Source organism: Centroberyx affinis, unplaced genomic scaffold, assembly GCF_046629955.1.
Source record: "Centroberyx affinis isolate AG114_WGS23_722 - 3 ecotype Tasmania unplaced genomic scaffold, CSIRO-AGI_Caff_v1 ptg001765l_1, whole genome shotgun sequence".
Lineage (NCBI taxonomy): Eukaryota > Metazoa > Chordata > Actinopteri > Beryciformes > Berycidae > Centroberyx > Centroberyx affinis.
In genome coordinates this window covers 154,298-171,127 of record NW_027280162.1, presented here as the reverse complement: position 1 = coordinate 171,127, position 16,830 = coordinate 154,298, and the positions used below count along the sequence as shown (strand labels likewise).

Below are 16,830 nucleotides of genomic sequence, written 5' to 3'. Positions count from 1 at the left end.
TTCCTCCTCAATTTGTTCTATTTTATAGTAAAGATATAAGTGAAGAGTTTCTTTTCATAATGAGAAAGCCACCATTCTGAAATATGTGGCAGCTACTTGGACAAAACGATGGCTGCTGTTTGGATTTTTATTTAAATTGCTAGCCAGTCTTTTGCTAACAAAATAGTTACATTTTAGATGATACAATATAACCAGTTGTATTTATGAAATATTGCATAACTTACATCAGGTAACATTTTTTCCAAAGTGGAAACAAAAAAAAGGAAAAGAAATCACTGTTGCATCCCGGAATGCAACACTTTAGGTAAATTACGTAATTCTTTTGCTAAGTATGACTCAATAACATACCTTTAAAGACTAATAACCCGCCCCACCTGATCCAGATAAGCCAGTGATGATTTTGTACCCGACAACAGGGAGGTGTGACTTCCACGTCAGAGAAAAACAAAGGCAAGCGGCCAGTGTGCCACAGTATCAGGAATGCTGCACTAAAAACAACCTTATCAGCTATTATTTGAGAATTAATTCCAGTGTAACAGATGCTGTTTACGCAGCACTAACATGGCCTTGTCTGGGCTTCAGCCTGTACCAACATTTGGAGATATCAGAGTAAATGTTTTTGAAAACAGATAGCAATACAATGCAAATTCAGGTTAAGGATTAGCTTTAAAACTATACAGACTATAAAATAAGAAAAAGTCAAGTCTACTTCTAACAGTCAGTTTTGTATTGTACAGTGATTAGGCAATATCATATTAACTGTGAAAAATATTGCTTCTGTGTTACGAGTTTCCACACATTCATACCTGTCTTTGACTGGCAGATTTGGGATTCAGGTCTCAGCGCTCAGAATTGGCAGATACAGATCACAAAAGATGCAAAATGTGCTCAATGTGACCATTTGGCATGCGACACTACTAGGCATGAAGAAACTACAAAAACAGATTCAACTGATGCCATTTCATCGTACTTTAGTATTATAAACATAACAGCATAACATAATTGTGTTGAATGCTAATAATACAGAGTATGCATTACAATCACGATCCCAATCTGAGAATTTCATAAACCTCCCAAAACTGCTGAGTCAAAGTATTTCACGAACATTTCAGCAGTTCCACCCCCGAAGCATCGATGTGTGTGGGAGTGTGCTGTGGGATCGTCTACTACACTCCGATCTGGATAATATCTCCGTATCTTACAAGGGAATTTGCCCTGGAGTCTGTAGCAGCCAGTGCACAAGTCCAGAAACCTCCGTCGTCCTGCAGGGCATCGGCTCAGATGCAGCGGGACGGCAATAAAAGTCTGATATTACAGTGCAATTCTCAATGTATATCAATGTACAAGTTCTTTATAGTGTTTCTGTGTGTTTGGTCCACAAACAGGCTCAGCAATTCATATCAAAGGAACTTCTTTTGCCCATGAAGCAGAATCTCCTCTCAGGTAAGATCCACTTTAAGTCTGAACCATCACACTGCCACGTCTCATTTGTTCTCTCAGTCTGAACAAAGACAGTTGGTTCAACACAGCAGGACAGCATTACTGCAGCTGGATAGTCAGTGAAAAGAGCCGTGGAGAGAAGAGAAGTGGGGCTTTGCCTGATTTGCGTGGCCTGCGTCGTTTTCAGACGGTAACAGGCTGCTCATTTTCGGAAGAACTTCAGGTAGATCACAGCACCCAGTATGGCCAACTCCATTAAGATGATGACAGCCAGCAGCAACTTGTTCGTCATCAGCCTGCAGGACAGAAGAGACAAAAGTTAACAGTAAGAACAGGCTGAATTCACTCGTCACAATCAGAATCACTGTATTCTCTGGACATTAATCATTTGGTATGAAATATTGATTTGTAATGTGATTTCTTTTAGCTTGTAATTATTTTACGAGCCGTCTCCAGAAACCAAGGAGTAACGTCTTTTTCGCATAAGGTGTCACCAGTTAATTTGATTAGAAATCAGCAAAATCCACCGGACTTCTTGAGTGAAGAGTGATACGATTAGATTTGAAACAGCGGACAAAACTTCAGAATGCATTCATTGGCCAATCAGAGTTGGTTATTCAACAAAGCCATGTGTTAGTGTAATTAAAGTACAGGAATGTGTCTTGTTGACGTTGCTGGAGACGGATATCAACAAGTTACACAGGAGTACATTGAACTTGCAAAAAATAATTGAATGAAAAAGTATAAACCTAATCATGAGTAGCACTTACCGGCGTGACATGGCCCGGAGGATTTTACGACTTCGACTGAGGTTCTCTCCAGTATTGACCAACTGCAGAATAACAAAACACAGAGAGAGATATGACAAAACTGTGGTCTTACAATACCAAACCATGTAGTCATTTTAATTATTTATGATCTGAAAAAGCAGTGAAATTGACCTAACACAAACCCAACCAATCCTCTTCATATTGACCCAAACCTGACCTGTACCAAAGTGTTTTTCCCCCACACTAGGTATAACTGCTCGACTATTTTCGGAAAAAAAACCCGCTCTCAACTCAAGTGACCTAAATATCTAAATAAAAATGTTCCCAGAATTCCATTCAGGTTGCTCAAGCGTCACCAGTCTCCTCCCATAGAGTAACCATGGTTCCCAGCTCACTCTGTTTCTGGTGCGGTCCAGCTGCTCCCGCTGCTCTCCCAGCTCCTCGATGATGTCCGTGCCGATCTGGTCCGTCTCGGCGGCGATGCGTTGGCTTCGATCGATGCTCTGCGTGGCGTTGTTCAGAGACTCGGTGCCCTGCAGCAGCAAGGCCCTCTGGGACTGCAAGTGTGTCTGCATAGGTGGGTGAAAAGGACGAATCAATACAAAAGGTAAATAACACTTGGAAGACAGCGGCTGTTATTCTTTTTGTGCATTTACATTTAAAACAAAAAATCGGCCGCTGGATACTCTTCACTGTTAGATATGATCAATGTGTTTTTAACGTCCCATACATTCCAGGAGTTATTCTGTGATGTGAAGTGTTGTAATTTACTTTTTTTGGTGAACCCACTTTCCCTCAACCTCCCTCGTGTACTTCTACTTCAGTTAGTGATTTCCTAGATTTCCCAGAATGCCTTTTGACAACCACAGGGAACGGTTGCGATCTTGTTGCTTTCGATCAAAGGCAGGTGTATGGGCACATAAATATCTAGCCAGATAATAACTAGTTTGTGAACGTTGGGGTGTGTCTATGATTTCGGTCTTACTTAAAAATGCAACATGTCTTGATGCTGCATTGCATTCTGGTCTATTGCGGCTACTGTCAGTGGAGAAATTGGTCTCTCTGCCTCTTCTACGATGGATTTCTCCATGTATGATTGTTGAACATCGGTGCAGAATGGCGGCTGTAGAAAGAAGCTCACACTCTTATTCTGACTGACTGACACTAAAACCTGATGTTTACTGTTGATGTTTTAGATCGCTGAAAAAGAAATCGGCTTTTAAACTCCATTGTAGCTGCGCTGGAAATATCACGGTGTACTGTCATGCCATCTATGTTTGGACAATTATCCACATGAATAGGAAAAATACTCCACCAAACAACAAAATGGGCCCAGAAATGCAAGGGACATCAACAATAGCTGCTTTTTTTTAACAGGAATTTACCTTCAAGTCTTATCCAGAGTGGTTTACAGTGATTAATAACAACCAAAGTAAGGATTACAAGGGTCAGTGTACCCAGACAATAGATGTAACAAATATCTCCATGTCCTGGGTCAGCTGACAACAAATATATTGGTAAATAAGGCCTTGCAACGGCACTTCCCTTGCCCCACACTCACACTGTGTTGATTCTGTGATGAGTAGACACCATGATGGCCTCCTTCCACCGGCCGGGGAGAGGAGCCGAAGCCCGGGTCGGAGGTTTTCATGTCCCTCTGCAGCTTGCCCAGGTCCCGGCGGTACAGGCGCAGCTTGGTGGCCATGGCACCTCGGAAGGCGGAGGGAGCGGTGCGCAACTCCTGATCCATTCCTTGTAGCTGCAGAGGAGACAACGAGAAAGACTTGAATTATGTAATGATGCCATGTCACTTGAGGGAAGTGTTTATGTAATAGGAGACATGTTACTGCAGGCTTTCCCATTCAGGGAGAAGTGACACAATAACCAGCAGAGGAAGTGACTGATACATAGTGATATCTATAACTGATAAGCCCTGCATGAGTAACTGGGTCAAAACAAGTTCCCTGCATTGTCCAAGAGCAGAGTGTGGGTCCCGCCCGGAGAAACAAGAGGCAATAAAAAAGCAGATGACGTCATAGCTCGTCGTTTAAGTTATACATTATAACGGACGTCCTCTCATCCCCCAAAACAAACACAACAGAGACAGCAGCTCACCACTTCCTCAGCCTCCCCCTGCCTCTCATCGAAGACTCTGATCAGCCTCTTCTTCTCCTCTGCAGATGTGAGAGCACAAAGTGTTAGTCACGCTACACACAAAACATCTGCTGAAATGCCTGTTAACGTTGTTTAGCTAGCTAATGTGTAATCTGTTACTACTACTATTACTAGGTAAGATCAAGTGTTTACCTCCGTTGCATTTCAGAGCCCGTTCTGGCATTAGCCTGATCTCGTCATACAGTGACTTGTAGATTTCGTGCAACTTCTCAAATTCTTCCGATGACATTTTGAATTGACTGCAGCTCAGCCGGTGATTCTTGAGAAATCAGGTTGCTTTCTGACACAACCGCTCCTGTATGTTAACCTTGTAGTTTTTCACGGAAGTATAATATTTATTCGTTGTGTTGATAATCAGATCCTCGGGACTCTTCCGCATGCCGGGTCCTCGTGATCAAGTTAGCTGCTGTTGATGCCTGGAGCACGGGATCAAAAAAATCAAAGCGTTTTTAAATCAAATGCACCCATATTTTGTTATATCAAACATTAAAATTAATTATGACATATTTAAAATTCCTCTTCTGAATATAACCATCAAAATAAAGATAAATATTGTTTAAAATAATTTAAGGACCTCTGTAGTGACCATTTTAAACAGGCACTACGTAGACAGCTTTCACTGGCGCCTTCTGGTAAATGTAGGTTTTCCAACATCTGAACAAAAATAATGCTTTCTCTAGTGTTTCTGGACACAATCAAACGTTTTTATAATAAAACTGATGTTATTCATACCTCAAATCCATAAACGTATCAAGAATGTACGTCAATTCGAGCCCTTAAAAACGGATTTAATTCGTTTTCCTGGGATAATATGCTTTTCCATACTATAATGAATTCATTTTAATTATTCAATGATGGTCTACTATTTGTAAAACATTTGAACGACATATAAATTGATGAATAAATAAAAAGAGGCAATGTCAGCGTAAATGGGCGTAATGCTAATGTAAAAATAATAAAGCACATAAAGATAAAATAAAGCAGTGACCCTCAGTACTTCACTAGCCAGTCTGCAAAAACTACAATCCCATGATGCCGCGCGCGTATCAGTGACACCCGCTACGAGCTCCACTCCTTTCTGCTTTGACATCAGCTGTTCTGCCTACAGAACAGTGGCAGCCTACTGGAAGAGAGCGAGAGAGAGAGGCGCAAATCCGTGTCATGATGGTGCTTTTATTAATTGTCGCAGGCCTCGGAGTAGTGTCATTATTGGTGATTTTATTTGCACCCCATATAAGGTAAGCGGCGGCATCTAATCGATAGGCTACACTCTATTCATTCATGTGTGAATCCAGAATGATTACAATGCATCGCGGATGAAAGACAGTTTGAGATGTACTTGCTTGGCAGGACATTGGGAGGATGCAATTATTATAATGAGGTCAATTTGCATTATAAAAAAAACCCTCTGTTTCCCTTTCACTTCACTGACCGTCACGTGGAAGGTGTTCTTAAAATCAATTCGTCAACACAACGCTGATTGATTCTCTCAAGATAAAAACCAATTAAAGAAAATTGCGAGGCTTGAGTTTTGCACAGAGATGAACCGGCTGTCCTCCCCAGCTGAGAGGCGCAGGCCTATCAGGAGGCTGAGCGTGGGCGGAGTTATATCTGTATGCATTATTCCGCTGAGCGATTGGTTATGAGGCGACCCCGCTCCGTGGCGTGGGTCGTACGACTTGACGTCCAGGGCCTAATCATTATCCAAGTTGTGAATAATGGACCCTGGGTGTTCATATGTGCGGCTTGATGAGCACATCACTTACACTGACTGCAGAAGTAGGCTGTTAGTCATTCAGATGAAGCTGTGTCTGCGTCAATTCATGAGACAGTTCCTCTGTTATTAACCAACGCTCATTGATTTCTCTAACAGAAAGTATGCAGCCGGAGCAGTGTGTAAGTCTGTGGCTCGGCTGGATGGGAAGACAGTCCTCATCACTGGGGCCAACACAGGGATCGGGAAGGAAACGGCGTTGGATCTGGCGATAAGAGGTGACCATACCTCTTCACTCACACAACCTCATAGAAAACAGTGATCTTGGTCATTAAATCATGTGTCATATCCTACATGAAGACACAGGAACATTTGATAAATCTGTTGCCTGAGTGCTGTGGCGCTGACCTTTGAACTCTCTGTGCTGGTGGCTGCTTGTGATGTTGATGACCTGGAGGTGAATCAATATTGTTGCCCTCAGGAGAAGTGACTCTGGATAAGAGTGTCCGCTACATGCCTAAAATGTAAAATGAAATGTAAAGTGTCACTTTACAGTTAAAAAGCTAGTTAAAAAAGACAATATGAAAAAACAACTCAAACACGTTTCTGTGGCATTCAACAGGGAGCAGCGCACCAACCTGCATGAAGAACAAAAGAGCATGAAAGACGGTTTTTCATGCAGTTTTGTTGTGCCCAAACACTTTGGAGTCGTTTTTCAAAGATCTTTTTTTTTTTGCCTTTATTAGATAGTTCAAGATAGAGAGAGACAGGAAGGATTGGGAGAGAGAGAGAGGGGGGGATGGCATGTGATGTGACAAAGGGCCTGGGCCGGATTTGAACCCAGGAAGTTGCGTTTACGTGGTACACACCTTAGACCACTGAGCCACCAGGATGCCCCTTTGGAGTTGTTTTTAATATTTTCTTTAAAGGCTTTAACAATGTTTTGCTTGAAGATTGCCTTGGAACGCTTTCCTTTGTCATTAAGCAACGACTGCAAATCAGAGAGTACGTTCATCTCACCAAAACCCAGTAGAAGCTCTCTCTATCCTCTCTTCTTTGAATTACTGTAATTACTATTTCTATTCGAAGAATGACAGTGTTGCTGATGATTTTTTTTCCATGACAGGTGCGCGGGTGATCATGGCGTGCCGAGACGTGGACAAGGGCGAGGAGGCAGCAGCCAGTATCCGTGCCGTCTACCCCAAAGCACAAGTGGAGGTTCGAGAGCTGGACCTGGCAGACACCTGCTCCATACGAGCCTTCGCACAGAAGTTTCTAAGAGGTGAGCAGGCAGAAACCTCACATCGCCCCCCGAGCCCGGCTTTGTTCTTCTGTAACAGGTGTCATAGTTGCCGTGTTTGTTTTTTTGTTCTGTTCCCTTCCTCAGAGGTCAACCATCTTCATATTCTTATCAACAACGCCGGGGTGATGATGTGTCCCTACATGAAAACCATCGATGGCTTTGAGATACAGATTGGGGTCAATCACTTGGGTAAGACTTTACTGAAATCTACTGGGAGCAATGGAGCAACACTGAACATTAAACAGGACTGGAACCTGTAGAACTGACTGTAGAACAGCGACTGACGGACTAACTGACATTTTCAAAATATTGTTTCATGCAAACTAGAATTGATCAGCCTAATCAAGTAGTTAGTATTTAGTAGCCTTTTTAAGGCTACTAAACCTAACGACTTGTGGTGTTTTAACCATTCAACAATGTAAGGGACTAAAGAAGGCTTTGCCAACATATAGTAATTTTGCCAGTAGCTTTAGAACCACATTTCTTAACCATAATTTTAATTTTCCCTCAATCCACCTTTGGGTCCTGATCCACTGTTTGAAAAAGGCTGCTTTACAGTTACGGTTTACCCACATTTTATTCACCATTACATGAGATGCAATGACTGAAAAACAATCAATATAAAACCTAAGATTTGTGGAATAGTTTTAATCTTTATTTTCACTCACATCAGTCTGATGCTACTTACTCTTAACATATACTATACATTTCTATAATGAAGATTTATATCAGCTTCAAAAGGTGCAGAAACTCTCTATTTCACAAATAAAAAGCTAGGTAAACTGAGCTGAGGTGGTTTAAACTCCACTGAATCCCTGCTGATAGCGGCTCCACTGTTCACACAGAAGGTACTGAAGGCAAAAAGTGGTAAAATAAATGTGAAATTACTGAGATTATTTTGTAATTGAAGTCAAGATTTGGACCATGATTAATAGTCAACCGAATAATGAACTGATAATGACCGAAGCTCCGGCTGTGTGTGTTCCTCACCTCTGGCAGGCCACTTCCTGCTGACGTCCCTCCTGATTGGTCTGCTGAAGCGCAGCGCGCCGGCCCGTGTCGTCGTCGTCTCGTCTCTGGCACACAACTTCGGCTGGATCCGTTTCCACGACCTGCAGAGCCAGGGCAGCTACAACAGCGGACTAGCATACTGCCAGAGCAAGCTGGCAAACGTGCTCTTTGCCAGGGAGCTGGCCCGCAGACTCAAAGGTACACACACATATACACACACACACACACACACACACACACACACACACACACACACACACACACACTGCACGAGGGGAAGTACAGATGACCTGTTCTGCCCTGGCAAACAGTGTAGTAACACAGAGGGAGGATTAGTGCATTGTGCAGGAGTAGAGAGGAGATAAAGTGCAACAACAACTGGTCCTATCCGGTCATTTTTCAACAGTTTTGGTGTTTTAACGCCATTTAGTGCACAGAACTTTTTAGATACTTGTGTAAATCAAGGTTTTCATGCCAAAATATATTGCATATTAATGTGATATCTATTATTCATTGCTCAATATTTTAAAAACTACAGAAACATGCTCTAAAATGTCCCTATTTTGTAAGGAAAGGTCTTTACATAAAGTAGGTGGTAACATAATATTCCACAGTGAGTTTTACTTTCATTCCACATTCCATCATTTGGCGAAAGAGGGGGTCATTTATTTGATCTTTCTTCCAAAATAGTGGCATTTTTGGGGTGAAACTCTTCAAATTCTCTCCAGAAGAAGCAAAAGAGTACACACAAAAAGGACTTCCTCACATCTTTTGCTCAATTGAAGTAACATACTTATATAATACCACTAAGTGATTACAAAAAGTGAAGATTTTTGTGTTCCACTATTATTCGACATAGGTATTTTCCCAATATCCAGGCTCACACTGTGGATTAGACAGAGGTGACTGACCTCCCCGCTGTCTGTTGCCTCGGCAGGTTGCAGTGTGACGGTGAACTCCGTCCACCCGGGGACGGTGAACTCGGAGCTGACCAGACACTCGACCCTCATGACGATATTTTTCACCGTCTTCTCCATGTTCCTGAAAACCCCGCGGGAGGGAGCACAGACGACCATCTACTGCGCCGTGGCCGAGGAGCTGCACTCCATCTCTGGGAAACACTTCAGGTAGATGACAGATGATTACGTGATTCATTAGATTCACCTCAAAGACCTGGGAGAATTTGTGTGTGTGTGTGTGTGTGTGTGTGTGTGTGTGTGTGTGTGTGTGTGTGTGTTGAATTGAGGTCAGGTTCTAAATTTCCCAGTCATTTTTCTCATAGGGGATTTGATTATTACCTATAATGTTTTAACAGTGTAAGGTAGACTTATCATGAACTATGAGATTGTCAAACAGCTATCAAAAGTTTGGGCACACCTTGCCTTTTCTAAATTTTCAAAGTACTATTTGATTTTCTCTGTTATTTTCAATGAAGAAGTAAGGAAGAAAATGCTGTGTTAAATGTTAACATAAAATATCTATTTACTAATATTTTGGATATACAGTATGTATCAGCTTCATGTTCATCGAAGTGTCATCGAAGGTTTTTTTTTAACAAACGTATAGTTTGTCACAAATATTTGCATATATGATTTTTTTTGTCATTCTAAACCTAGTTAGTCTTTAAATGGGATTCAATTATTTCAAACCGACAAAGAAAACATGCTGATTTATTAAATATTTGAAAAGCTAGGTGTCCCCAAACTTTTGCTGGGCAGTGTACAGTATGTGCCTGTAGCAGCCAGTCAATCTGATTTCAACTTGGTTAAGAAATCATGTGTTGTTTCTGAGTTCCTTGTGAAATACGACACTACCCACAAGCTTTAGCAAGTTCCCACCAACTGGAGATGTTGCTGTTACCATGGAAACGCTACCCGCTCCAGAGTTGCGCCTCGTTGGTCGCCAGATCAGAGCGAAGTAACGTTAGTCAGCTAGCGACCTGTATCGACGGTTGGCACCGATCCTCCACGGTTTTACTGCCAGACATGAAGTCTGTTTTTAAGGATGAGGAGAAGAGTGTGAACAGGGGCGTAAATCATTACAAATCAGTTATCACCATTTTATTATTATATAATTTAGTATCACTGTTGAAAATGAGGGAAAGGGAATCAACGTCTGTTTTGGATGAGGAGTTCATTCCCTCTTAAAAAACATAATATACACAGTCTTGTACCGTTGCCTTTTTTCATTTTTCCATATACAATTTCTTTCTGAATTTATTGTTATGAGCTCATGATTCAACTGGTAGCTGATTGGTTCTGCTCAAAGCTTAAAACTCTTTATATTGGGATTTACTGAAATGGAAAAAATGAATGGGAAACGTACATTCAGCTCGATCTGTTTTATCTGTTGTCATGGTTGCTGTAGCTTTGCCCCTTGCCCTCCTTACTACTGCTTGCTTGTAATGTTGGCTATCTAAGAATTTAAGCTGTTGCACTCATTGTAAGATGTCATGGAGAAGAGCGACTGATGTAGCAGTCGCTCTTAAACGTATCCAGGTTCCTGTTTTATAAAATCATGCATATCTTCAGGGATTCAAATGAAACCAGTGCTTTGTTCTTGCCCAGGTCAGCGCATCCCGATGTGTTGACAGAAATGAATCATGACAACACACCTAACATACACAAGTCAAAACAGAAATTACTTGCATGACTGCACCGAGTTATTTCCACACCTTCATCAGCCTTTATGTAAGAGCCTTCCTCCCTCTGTTTTTCAGCGACTGTGCCCCCGCCTTCGTCGCCCCACAGGGGAGGAGCGAGGAGACGGCGAGGAGGCTGTGGGACGCCAGCTGTGAGCTGCTTGGTATCGAGTGGGACTGATTCAACTTTTTAACCGCCATCTATCTCATCGATCTATCTCAGTTCTCGGAGGAGTCCTTATCCTTTTCGGTTATTATCCATTTAATTTGTTTCATTATGGTTTTCATGTACTTTGAACGTTTCTTACCTAATGAGATTTCAGCAGTCAGGTTATAATGTAAGAGATAACCATAATGTGAAGTTGCTCTTTTTGTGTACTAATGCAGTAATTACATTATAATAACTTGAGTATTTTGGTATTCCACAACTGGACCTTTCAGCAGTTCCTCAAACCAAAACCACTCAACTGTATTATTATGTATCACAAATACTTTGTTATATATTTTTGTGGCACAATGTGAATACAGTGTAGGCAAAAAAGCAACTTAATGTATTGTAATGCTGTAGGATACTGTGAAGGGTCAAGCCAGGGTAAATGACCAGCCTCTTTATAGAATTTGTGTTTTTCGATTTCTCCTTCAGTTACTCCAGAATTTGCAAGTAAACTGCTTGATTTTTGTGCCAGCTTTTCTGAAAAATTGTATTGAGTATTTACAATATTTCTAGTTTGATGAAAATTAGCAAAGCATCAAAGGTTACTGTCAATTTGTGCCATGGTTACAGAGTCTATTGCTTAAATTGCAAAAACAATGTGAGAGTTGCCAATTTTAAACAAGTCTTAGTCAAAATCACAAGCCTTTGCAATATTTCCAGAGGAATGTTACATTTGCATTCCCAAAAACTGCACATTCCTGGAGGAATTACTCTTTTACGATTACAAGGTTTCCCTCATTTATGTTTCCTTCTCAGCATTCACCACAAGCAAGGTTGCCAAGAGTTTACAGATATTGGTGTTTTATACAAAAGTGAAACATGCCTTTTACTATACTTAATTCATGTTAAGAGTTGAATGTTTACATTTGATGTAAATAAATCGAAATATTACTACAAGTCGGCTTGTAATGATCCTTTGAAGTACTAGTTAGAGGTCATCCAAATACAGTCAACAGTGTAAGAACTGGATCACTATAGACTAAAGTTGATCTTTCTTTGCTGTTAACTCTCCTACAGTGCAGTGTGGATTTCACATTTACGGATGAGTAAGAGGCAAAAGAACTGGCTGCCACCTTTTGATTCTTGGTCTTTACTGGCTTCCATGTTACTTAAATCACTGACTATATTTATACACAAAGAGACAGAAATGGATCTTCTTAATCATGGAAATGTTGACTCAAAGTTGAATCAGCAGCACAACATGTACATTCATACACAATCTTATTCTCACCATCTCAATAAACTGGGAAGCATCACCCTCAATATTCCATTATTTGAGTATTACACGTTTTTTTTTTATTTCATTTTCTTCTTATTTTACAAGGGATGGAGAAATCAGTTATAATTCAAAACTCTTAGTCTCAGCAACATCAAAGCAGTTACGTTATTCCATATTTTACACTTTTTTCCCCAAAGACATTTTTTATTTTAAACTCGCTAAGTATAAAGTGCGGCAGTGATGAGACAACAGTCCATGTTAAGGAGGATCAGAGTGCAAGAATGTCATATGGGTGTATCTCAATAGTCAAAAATGGCTTCTTTTCGTCTCTTGCCCATCATCACTCAGTGTGTACAGGAAGAAATCTGTGAGATATTTTCAACCTCTGTGTCCTCTGTCTGCTGCAGCCGGAGGGAATGAGCCAAAGGAGCATTTCTACAGTTGTGAAATGCACACAATAGCTAACCTACAGCTTATGTAATGCAGACACACCTCTGGTCATGTGACCAGACGCTCTGAAGGACTCTGCTCTCCAACTGCAACATGACACATGTCTCGTGTCCTTGAAAAGGCAGCTGCAGTAACACGGTGATTGTCATGTAAACAAACAAAAACTACTTAGTATAACCTAGAAAATATGTTGGATGGTGACAACAACACCTTTCTGGGTAACACTTTACAACGGCCTTATCCCAGTGCATTAACCTGTGTATTAACCTATGGAAAAGTACTGTAAGTACACAATATTACGGTGTGGGTACTAGTGCTGAAACGATTAGTCAATTAATCGATTAGACTTTTGATAATCAATTAATCGTTTTAGTCATTTATCACATAAAAATACCAAACCAAATACCAAAAATTCACAGCTTCACAAATGCTAAGATTTGCCGCTTTTCTCTGTTTCATATCATTATAAAATGAATACTTTGGGGTTTTTTTGGCTGCTGGTCGGAATAAGTAAGCAAGTTTAAGACGTCACTTTTATAGACAAAAAGATTCATCGAAAAAAATCTCCCTAATAGATAATGTTACAAAAGTGTTCCAGCACCTGACATAAGTAGTACTGAATTAATAGTCATTACTGAATTAATGCTATGTTGTGCCTCATTGAGCACTAATATGATATAATATAATGGTTATGATATATTACGTAATTCTGAATTATTTGCCAACAGAAAAAAGTTAGTACACTTCCTCTAAAATGCCACTAAAATGTTAGTAGGTTAGTCCATTGGTTAGTACACAGGTTAATATAATGGAATAAGGCCATTGTGAATTAAAGTGTGATCCGTTTTTGCTTTTATCCTCTTTTGGCCAAGTTGTAGGTTTGTGAAATTAACAGGCAAAACCAGAAATCCACATCGACATACAACAATATGACAAAAGTTAAATCCCTTTTTGAGACATCATATATGTGTTTGTCCACCATTACAGATGCACAAGCTGATTTAGTTTACATTTAGTTCACATCTCCTGTGGGAACAAAGTGAAAAGTATGATTTCATATCAGTGACAGCCAGGGGTAATTATTATTAAACATCGCCAAAACATCCATCTGTGAGGATATTATGCGTCTATTCAATCAATGTAGTGAGAAACAGCATGATATACCCATCCTGAACAGGAGACATAAAAACTAGAGACAACAACAATTACTAGAGATGATTTTCTTGATCATGATTTCAATTTAAATAACGTTTGAATAACTCCAGCTCCTGGCTCCACACCAGGGTCCCTTTCTGCATCCAAATTACAACTTCTTAGTTATTTTTTAAATTCTTCATACTATCTTAAATGCCCTTTCAGTATTGCAAATACCGTTTGATATTAATTTCCCTTACTAAAAAGGGAGCATAAGCTGAAAAGATGGTCAGGAAATGTGCTATTATGTGCGCAGTTAAACAGACAGGTAAACAGCAACATCAAAAACACAAAATGGATTCAAAATTTTCAGTTTCATAAAAGGTTTGACCATGTACCATTACTTTCTTGCCGGGGTGACAGCTTTGTAGTTTCACAGCTCTTTAGATTTTCATCTGAATAAAAACCTTATCCACCCAGAAACAATAGGAAGGACATAAAAATGGAAAAAGCAAATACAAGCAACACAGATATTGTTAGAGGCTTTCCAGTCAGCGAAAGATATCTTCCCTTTTGGCTGAGGTAGGAGACAATTCTGCGATAAATACTGAGTTATAGATATGCCTATACGTGTAAGACCTGTCTGTGAACATCGCAGTTAGCAATTCTGTTACATATAGTGGCTGCTATTCTGGTGCGGTAACATTGTTCCCTCTCCATCAACAAAGATGAGAGTTACCATCAAAATATTTCCCGAATGGAAATAAAGCACAGCGGTGATTCCTTTACTATAAGGAGAGGGGCGGACCGCACAAACGAAAGGCAGTCAAGGTGATCATCAGGGTTCCAATACGTTTTCCATTTCAAATTCCACACTTTTTCAAGACCCTAATATACCAAGTTTTTGGCAGATTGGTCTGTTGGTCAGCTTACTCGTCAAGGGATTTTAACATAGACACCAAAATCATTTATGTGTCCCTGGTAGACTTCTGGGTCCAGTGCTCCATGCTAACACTTCAGCATACACTATGTTGAGTGATAGCAGGTGGTTAGCATTATCGCAAAAGTGAGAAAATGAGAATATGTAGCAGCTCTAAAGCTAAATGGTAAGTGATCTTAAACAATTTGCAGCCAAGTAGTTCTCAAAACTAAGTTGTTTTTAATAGGAGGTTGGTAAAATCTACAGCAAATATGATACAAAAATACTGTTTTAAACTACTGGGGACTATTTTCCCTGTTTCCAAAGGAAGTGAGGTTGGTGGGCAGTGGGAGACTGTGTGCAGCTAAAGATCACTGCGCAGTGGATGAATACGTGGTCGCTCACTAGAAATAGTTCCTTAAATAAACCTGGTTACATCAGCTATACTGCGTAAAAGATTATTCATTCTTAAAATGTATGAATCTACAGGCCATGTAATAAAAACATGAACAAATGTTGTATTACTGGTCTAACTTTAGATAATGTCAGTTGCCTACTATCATTCAACATACCATATGCTCAAGTGTTAGCATGGAGCCCCAGGGCAAATGATCTACCAGTGACACATAAGATAATTTTGGTGTCTATGTTCTCGTCACTTAACGGGTAGATCAACAGGCAAATCTCCCACAAACCTGGTGTATTCTTTAAGTTCTTGATGAGATTTTGAGAATTTGGTTGGTGTGATGTGTGCTGATCGCAACTTGGCAATATGACTCTCAGCTAGGCCACTACACTCTATAGCTGAAGATGATTCTTCCCAGCAAAAAATATCACAATATGTGAAATGTCAGTTTCTCTATAACTACATATAATGTGTAGTCATATGTATGTTAGGGCTGAACAATAGTTTTCCCCCCGGTACGTCTCCAGACCTGCGTAGGAACCCCAGATCGTGACATTTGCAGCTCCGTTTCTCAGTTCAAGTGCTGCCTATGTATTCCCTTGTTGGGCCGACTACATCATTACCTAGCGTTTGGTCGGGCCTTGGGTTGCTGGGAGGTCTTGCTGTGGTGTTCAGACAGCCACTGGCGACAGATATTCTGCATCACTGAGTCCTCTGCTCCCTCAGCGGCCTGAAGGACGTCCTGGACCAGCGGGCCGGCCCGGCTCGGCTCCAGCTTCACCGCCAGCAGGTACGCCGGTCGCAGCTTGCTGCACAGCAGGTAGGCCTTAATCTGCAGACAGAGGGATAATAGAGGATAAGAACTAACTTTCTTTGATAGAACTTTTCATAAGCAAAGTCTATAAGCATGGGATTTAAAAGAAGATACTGATTTTGCTAGTGGGCAGGTCATTCCCAAGTTTAAGTGCCCTAATAGCAAAAACTGCAATCACCTTTTGATTTCAATACTATACAGCCTTCACCAGCATCAATGTACAATGTATTTTAGCTGAAAATGGATAATGTACAGTTGAAACACGGTCATTGTGATTGCAGAATACAGAGACAGTTAATTTTTTGAGGGCTGGCTGGCTTTTCCTCTTGTTTTTACAAGTTTTGAACCTTATATTATCACACCACTTTGTCTTTCTTTGTTGTTTTTTTTTGCAAATTGAGCACCTCCAGCCTCTATTTGTCAAGGACAGCCTCAGGCAAGAAAGTAGATAATGGTGATAGCCGGAGGCAAAAAGAAAAGAATAAGATGGAGGCTCTGCAGTCAGCTTTACACTACCTTGTTTTCTGTGCTCTTGGTCTCCAGGATGAGACTTTCCAACTCCTTGGCCTAAATCAAGATAAAGGAAAACAACATAATTTAAAAAAAGACAGTGTGGAGCC

At 40.6% G+C, this 16,830-nt stretch overlaps 3 protein-coding genes across 3 annotated transcripts in view; 1 reads left to right on the top strand and 2 right to left on the bottom strand.

Annotated features, from left to right (window-relative positions):
* Window positions 1–123: 123 nt before the first annotated feature.
* vti1b (vesicle transport through interaction with t-SNAREs 1B) lies at window positions 124–6,618 on the bottom strand. Its single transcript, XM_071529092.1, has 7 exons — window positions 6,508–6,618; window positions 4,518–4,801; window positions 4,326–4,384; window positions 3,772–3,969; window positions 2,606–2,779; window positions 2,211–2,272; window positions 124–1,736 (listed from the first exon to the last, which is right to left on the bottom strand). Exons 2-7 carry the CDS (start codon window positions 4,612–4,614, stop codon window positions 1,643–1,645), a joined length of 684 nt encoding a protein of 227 aa, XP_071385193.1. The 5' UTR covers window positions 4,615–4,801; window positions 6,508–6,618; the 3' UTR covers window positions 124–1,642.
* On the top strand, window positions 5,496–15,134 carry rdh12 (retinol dehydrogenase 12). Its single transcript, XM_071529091.1, has 7 exons — window positions 5,496–5,623; window positions 6,259–6,377; window positions 7,226–7,381; window positions 7,487–7,591; window positions 8,402–8,611; window positions 9,351–9,540; window positions 11,133–15,134. Exons 1-7 carry the CDS (start codon window positions 5,547–5,549, stop codon window positions 11,233–11,235), a joined length of 960 nt encoding a protein of 319 aa, XP_071385192.1. The 5' UTR covers window positions 5,496–5,546; the 3' UTR covers window positions 11,236–15,134.
* Window positions 15,135–15,272: 138 nt separating this feature from the next.
* The window catches only part of zfyve26 (zinc finger, FYVE domain containing 26), a 34,637-nt gene continuing 33,079 nt past the window's right edge, over window positions 15,273–16,830 (bottom strand). Inside the window, exons 42-43 of the mRNA XM_071529088.1 lie at window positions 16,727–16,777; window positions 15,273–16,228 (exon numbers count right to left, since the gene is read on the bottom strand). Coding sequence (XP_071385189.1) covers window positions 16,016–16,228; window positions 16,727–16,777 — 264 coding nt within the window. The 3' untranslated portion in view covers window positions 15,273–16,015. The remainder of the gene's footprint in view (window positions 16,229–16,726; window positions 16,778–16,830) is intronic.

Excerpts from the sequence above, each read along its gene's own strand:
- vti1b (XM_071529092.1), bottom strand. The coding sequence starts at position 4,614 with ATGTCATCGGAAGAATTTGAGAAGTTGCACGAAATCTACAAGTCACTG. Across the intron at positions 3,970-4,325 it reads AGGGGGAGGCTGAGGAAGTG|CTACAAGGAATGGATCAGGA; the intron begins GTGAGCTGCTGT and ends TCTCCTCTGCAG. Across the intron at positions 2,273-2,605 it reads TGGACCGCACCAGAAACAGA|TTGGTCAATACTGGAGAGAA; the intron begins GTGAGCTGGGAA and ends GTTATTCTGCAG.
- rdh12 (XM_071529091.1), top strand. The coding sequence starts at position 5,547 with ATGATGGTGCTTTTATTAATTGTCGCAGGCCTCGGAGTAGTGTCATTA. Across the intron at positions 7,592-8,401 it reads GATTGGGGTCAATCACTTGG|GCCACTTCCTGCTGACGTCC; the intron begins GTAAGACTTTAC and ends CACCTCTGGCAG. Across the intron at positions 8,612-9,350 it reads GCTGGCCCGCAGACTCAAAG|GTTGCAGTGTGACGGTGAAC; the intron begins GTACACACACAT and ends TTGCCTCGGCAG.